The sequence below is a fragment of the Ipomoea triloba genome, chromosome 14 (genome assembly GCF_003576645.1).
Source record: "Ipomoea triloba cultivar NCNSP0323 chromosome 14, ASM357664v1".
NCBI classification, from domain to species: domain Eukaryota; kingdom Viridiplantae; phylum Streptophyta; class Magnoliopsida; order Solanales; family Convolvulaceae; genus Ipomoea; species Ipomoea triloba.
In genome coordinates, this window is record NC_044929.1 from 2,800,414 (window position 1) to 2,806,702 (window position 6,289).

The window sequence follows — 6,289 nt, forward strand, 5'->3', positions numbered from 1 at the left end:
TTTTTTTTTTTTTTTTTTTTTTTTTTTTTTTTTTTTTTTTTTAAGGAATAGTAATTAAGGTAAGGTTGGATTTCCTTATTCACGCTGCATTTCCGATCCTTGTGATTTCTCTTCCCATTGTAATCAATTTGTATGTATTGCTGGCTACACTATGGTTGCGTGCGTCGGCTGGGCTCTGAACATCCACCTTTGTGATTCTTTATTTGGAATGGCATCGCCAGGTATGCATTTTTTGTCCTGCTCCTTATTCATTGTAGTTTTTTCTTTTAGTTATTCTTTTTCACTTTAGGGTAACCTTGAAAGTGGGGTTGTTGTTCTTGTGTTCATAGTCCAAACACGGAATACATTAGGATGAAATAATGGTGGGAGTTTGCATTTGCTCGCATGGTTGCAGTAGGCGCTAGGCGCTAGGCGGTCGATTTTTGCAACAATGTTTGTGTGTATGCATACTGTTGTTTGGGGGGTGGGTAGGATGTGTAATGTGTTGCTGGGTGGGTTGTGGTTTTTTTGCTTAGTTTGGTCTAGATATCATGGGTGCAGACTGCCATCTTGTGGTGTTCTTTTGGGGGCAAAGACAATAATGGAACTAAAAAATAAAACAATTTATAAAAATATGACATTTTTAAAATTGGGACAAAAATGGAAAAAATTCCTTTATTATCCCAATTTGAGAAAAGAGTTTTTTCATTTTTGTCCCAATTTTAAAAATGTCATATTTTTGTCAATTGTTTTGTTTTTGGTTTCATTATTGCCTTTTGCCCTTCTTTTTGCCGTGCAGTTGTGTGCGCCGTTGTTGATTGTATTTGTGCAAAATTATAATAGGTAATTCTACAAGAAATAATATTAGTAAGGTCATATATGCCATATGACCCAAATTTTCTTGAGTCGACCCTTCACTCATCGCGTAATTTTGTTACAAACAAATTTAATTTTTTTCCTTATTTAGTTATAATATAAAGACAATTATTTTCCAAATTTAGTTACAAAGTGTTTTTATTTTTATTTGGATTTTTGTCATAGTCATGTAAGGGGGGAGACGGAGAGATAAAAAAAAAAAGGTTGACATTAATTCAGGCGCCCAACTGGCCCGTGCACTACACGTGCCAACTGGGCATAGTAGGGCCTACGTGACTCTCTTCCTTGTTTCATCTTATTTAATGGCCCCACCTTAGGAGACAAAAGCATATCCCTCTTACAAGAACTCAAAGTTTTTTTCTCTCCTCCTTCTCTCACTTCCACATAGGATTCAAAGCCTACAAATTTTCACCAAAACTCATTCCAAAAACTCTATTAGGGATGCTCTGATTTTTTTTATTTTTATTTTTGAGGTGACAATTAGGAGGGATATTAAGGAAGAGAGAGAAAGAGAGGCAGTTTGAAAAAAATTAGAGCTTCTGATGTTCCAGCGGACACCATGTGCAGCCCCATGCACGCTTTGCAGAGACCTAAAAAATTCTTTCTCCTCCCTTTCTCTCATACACATAAGCCTTTTTTTTTTTTTTTTTTTTGAATACTATTGACTCTATTACAATGTAGTATCTGTTCATACTACGCCCCCATGACCTCTCACTTAAGAGGATCACAACTATGTCGCTTGACCACAAGGCCTTTGGCAAGCCTTATTTTCTTAAAACACTGAGAAAACGATTAATGTGGTTACCCTTAATTACTACTCCGTACTAACTTTAAGCAAACACACAAAGTAATTTTAAATTCTTTAATCTCACATAACATTGGAGATAATCTTATTAAATAGGGTAATATCACGTCGGTGAACTAAACCCCAATCAGTTATGTATAGACCCATGTCCATATTGCAAGGTATAGTCGGGTCAAAATATACTATTTATATACTGAATGTTCACAATTTACATACTGAATGTTCACAATAAATTATATATTTTTAATGTGGACTCGGGTGCATAGAGTAATTTGCCACCATAATTAATACGGAGTAAGAATTTATACTCCGTAATATTATAGTAATTATTATAAGTTATAACTAGTTTTAAGCTTATTAAACCAGTCGTAAAAAGTAAAAACCCTCACTATTGCTCTTTCACAGCGAAAATCCTCCTAATCTTTATTTATATGCCTTCACAGTGATCACACCATTTGCATTGCAGAAACGAGGAACTTCTGTGTCTTGAAAATATTTATTCTTGTTTCCAATAATTGTTGTGCTCCTATTCCAAGAAAAAAAAAATAAAAAGAAAAATAAGGAAGAATGGAGCATCCAGAGAAGAAGCTAAACCCCCTGAAGAGAAGCTTCCAAGCCATGAATGGAGGAGTTGATACTGACCCGACTAATGTTACCAGGATGAGATTCCCACCCAGAGAGTATGCCTTTAATATTTGCAGTTATTAGTGTAATTTATGTTAGATATATCATGCAGCCTTGATTTCAATATAATTGGTAATTTTTTTTTGGTGGTTTCTTTTTTAAAATTAAAGTGAGATGAAGGTGGTTAAGGTTGCATTGATGAGGAATACAATTGCTGTTCTGGATTCTGGGATTGATAGGACTATGCTTTCCCTGTTGATGGTTCAAGAATTTGTGAAATCATTCATGGGGATTAATGTTGGCAAAAAGATTGTGATTTTAGCAACCACTGTTAATTTTGTTCATCAGGTATGTGCTTTTTCTTGTTTCTTAACTTTTTTTCCCCCAATGTTAATGAAAAGGTTTACAGCTTAATAATGTAGTTAAACTACTTATCTTTTGTTAAGCTTCTCTGCTAAAAATGTTTGTTTACAATTTTTTTTTCTCCAGATTATAGCCCCCACAGTTTCTATATATACAGTCTGCTTGTATTTATTGTGTTTGGTGTATTCTTTTTTTCCCTTTTAGCTTATGGCTAGTGAATCATGCAGATGGCCAATGAGAGGTTAATTGGATTATGCTAGGGTTTTGTCTTTGACATATTAACTATTGAGAATTGGGTATCTGATCTGTTGTTGTAGTATTGTCTGTATTATATATGGCTTTGCATAGTTGTATTTGTTTGACATGGGTTATGCTTGCTAGTGATTACATAGTCTGATTATTGAGATTATATATTAAATAGTCTACTGTTTACTTATTTGGTGAAGATTTTAGTTTATATATTATGCACTATATTTTAGCTATTTAAGCCTGTACCCTGAAGTTGATTATGGATCATTTATAATCTTTAATTAAACTGCAAAATATTCAACCTTTTTTGAATGGGGACTATAAGTTACTGCATCTGATGGATAGTTTTATTCAAGGTTTAGTTTAATCCTTTGAAATGCTGAGAAAGCAGGCACCTTTTTGCATTTATTAATTTGCCTTTTCGAATTCTATGTATGATTTGAAGATTCATGTGCTTGAATACTTGATTAATGAAATGCCTAATTATCATTTTGCCCCCCAAATTACAGCAATATGAAGCCATCAAATGCCACACAAAGCTTCAAGTTCAAGAGTTCTATGGGGCAAAAGGAATCGATGATTGGGATGGAAAGACATGGGAAAAAGAAGTGAATGATCATGATGTAAGTAGTTTCCAAGCCTGTATTGTTCTTAAAGATAATGGTATAGTGGTACTATTGCATGACTCATGAGGCCCCAATTCAAGTATTGTGTTTTTCCACTTTTGGTTATTGAGTTTAAAATCAACTAGGTTTGATCCCTGACTACTAAAAATATTCATGTTATAGTAGAGGACTAAAAGTGGTATGTTTTGAATAGTTGGGGATCAAATCTAGTTGGTTTTGAACTTGAGCACCCAAAGTGGAAAAACGCAATAGTTGAGTGACTAAAACTAAAATGAACGTTTTTTTTTTGGTATTGGTGTGCTCAATGTTTGAATTATAAGATTACTTATAACGATGTAATTGTAAAATGAAATAAAAGGTAGCTTGCTTCTATTATTGGATAGGTTTTGGTGATGACCCCACAAATCTTACTGAATGGATTGGAAAAGGAATTCTTAAATATTGGAAGAATTTCCTTAATGGTTCTAGATGAGTGCTATCGTGCTTTCGGCAGTCATCCCTATGCCAAAATTATGAAGGTGTAGCCCTAGTTCCTTCCTTTATAAACTCTTGATTAATTTTCTAATATTTTTACTGTTTACAAGTCTAGTTGCTTTTGACCAAGCAGGATCTCCTAGTGATCAATAGTTTTTCAATTGTATAGGAGTTCTATCACCAATCAAGCAAAAAGCCCAAGATTTTTGGGATGGCTGCTTGCGCTTTTTCTAGAAACGGTAAAGTTTAAACTTTTGCATTCTATTGTCTTTATCCCCATCTATCCGCACACCCGCTACCCTAAAAATGGAAAAGTAATGAAGTGAAATTTCAAAGTTAACGAAATTCTTATATCTGCTTGGACCTATTGTTTGCATACAAATAATGATTTTCATCATCGATTGTTCGTTTCTTATTTTGATATTTGTTTCCTTTATTTTCTATATAGAATCGTAACATTCTAATCAACTTTTGACTTCTCATGAATGGTTCTATATCTTTGAAATCTTCTTCCATTGTAAATTTACCTTTATGTACAGGTAGCTCATCAACTGAAGAACTTGAAAGTCTTCTAGATTCCCAGGTTTTTATTTTTATTTTTAATTTTTTATGCATTAGCCATGCCCCACATAACTTGTTTCTAAAGTACTGGGTTTGCATTCATTTTCTCAGATCTTTACAATAGAGAGCTGGGGAGAATCGATAGACTCTGTCTGCTCTGCAAATGAATGCTGCATATTTTATGATCCGCCAGTTACTTCCAGTTCAGAAATGAAGATGAAATTAGATTCATCTTGGTCAAAGGTGAAAACTTAAACTTTGTTAAGGTCACACATTTAAGATTGTCATGGAATAAACATCATGAGCCAGCATAAGTAGTTTAGTAAAGTATATTTAATATAAAAGGAAAAGGAAAGAGGAAAGAGGAAGACAAGGCCTTAAGCAAGCTTTTTGGAGTTGTTATAGTCTTATAGAAGGTGCAGGCACACTTTATTAGGTATATATGAGGTTTGAATTTGGATCAATATGAGAGTTGCTTTTATCCATGTTCTTGAATGAAGTTTTGTGTTCATAAAAGACCCAAAGTAAAAGGCAGAAGTGCTCAATTGTTTCATTGTACTCTCAAGTCTCAAGTATATTGAGCCTAGGTTTCACACTGCAAAAAACTAAGGCCAGTTTATCTTTCTTCATTACTTCTAATGAAGGTGGATCTTCTGCAATATGCTCATGTTTTTCCACAATATAAATATTTGTTTTCTTTGTAAATTTTTGGTCTATGGGTATCCAGATGGTAATTTATATTTAACTGACTCTTGTGACAGTTTGATGCAATTTTGCTCAAGCTGCAAGGTTCGCTGCCAAGTCAGTCTACAGATACCGATGCTAAGTATGAGATGTTGCGGAAGAAGTTGTCTGAGGATCATGCAAGCATTATATGTTGTCTAAATAATCTTGGGGCAATACCTGCATTTGAGGTAATATAATCTACACAATTTATCTTCTCAGACATTCTACTTTTATTTGTATTATCAGTTACCAATATGCTAATAAAGACGCAAGATTGGAACTTGGAGCAGATTCGTACTCATGTTGTTGAAATTTATAAATTTCTGCTTGTTAAAACTTTAAACCATGAAAAGCTAGTACTAGAACTCAAATATAGTGCTCTTTATTGGTATTTTCTTCTTTAAACTTTGCTTTAAGTATGTAAGTATGTTAAATATCCATCTAAATCCATACAACTCGCTCTAATGCCTATATTTATGTCATATATTGTAGGCTGCTAAAGTTTGTCTGGAAAATATTCTTAACGATAGAGAAGAATGTGAATATACGGAATGTTCATCACAGCGTAGATATTTTCTTGAGGAAGTAATATTGATTTTTGATGAGGCATTTCCACCTGGTAGTATCCTTAACTTTTTTTTCATTCAACTCAAACAAATTTATCTTCAGTATTTACATTTATTGTCATCATTATTTTATTTGGTTTATTTCAATTCGGATTTGTGCTTGCATGCAGTTTGCCTATACACATGATTCCTTTTCTTTATATCAATTAGCTTTGTTGAGACTATATTCTTACCATTTCTGATTATACTATTCTTTTTTTTTTTTTTTTTAAAATGCATTGTACTATCAATTAATTTGTTGCTGCTTATCTATGATAGATAACGTAAAACAGCATCAATCTAACCTCTTTTACTACTAGTTTCTGCTTGTTGGTCTAGTGTGGTTTGCACTTATTCTTGCTTTCACATTCTGTTTTTTTTTTTTTTTTTTTTGGGGGGGG

General features: G+C 33.3%; 1 protein-coding gene across 1 annotated transcript in view; it reads left to right on the forward strand.

The window, feature by feature from the left end:
• The first annotated feature begins 2,103 nt into the window (after window positions 1-2,103).
• Window positions 2,104-6,289, forward strand: part of LOC116004514 (endoribonuclease Dicer homolog 3) — a 12,099-nt gene continuing 7,913 nt past the window's right edge. Inside the window, exons 1-9 of the mRNA XM_031244592.1 lie at window positions 2,104-2,340; window positions 2,455-2,632; window positions 3,406-3,519; window positions 3,906-4,040; window positions 4,166-4,235; window positions 4,536-4,579; window positions 4,669-4,800; window positions 5,319-5,471; window positions 5,776-5,902. Coding sequence (XP_031100452.1) covers window positions 2,228-2,340; window positions 2,455-2,632; window positions 3,406-3,519; window positions 3,906-4,040; window positions 4,166-4,235; window positions 4,536-4,579; window positions 4,669-4,800; window positions 5,319-5,471; window positions 5,776-5,902 — 1,066 coding nt within the window. The 5' untranslated portion in view covers window positions 2,104-2,227. The remainder of the gene's footprint in view (window positions 2,341-2,454; window positions 2,633-3,405; window positions 3,520-3,905; window positions 4,041-4,165; window positions 4,236-4,535; window positions 4,580-4,668; window positions 4,801-5,318; window positions 5,472-5,775; window positions 5,903-6,289) is intronic.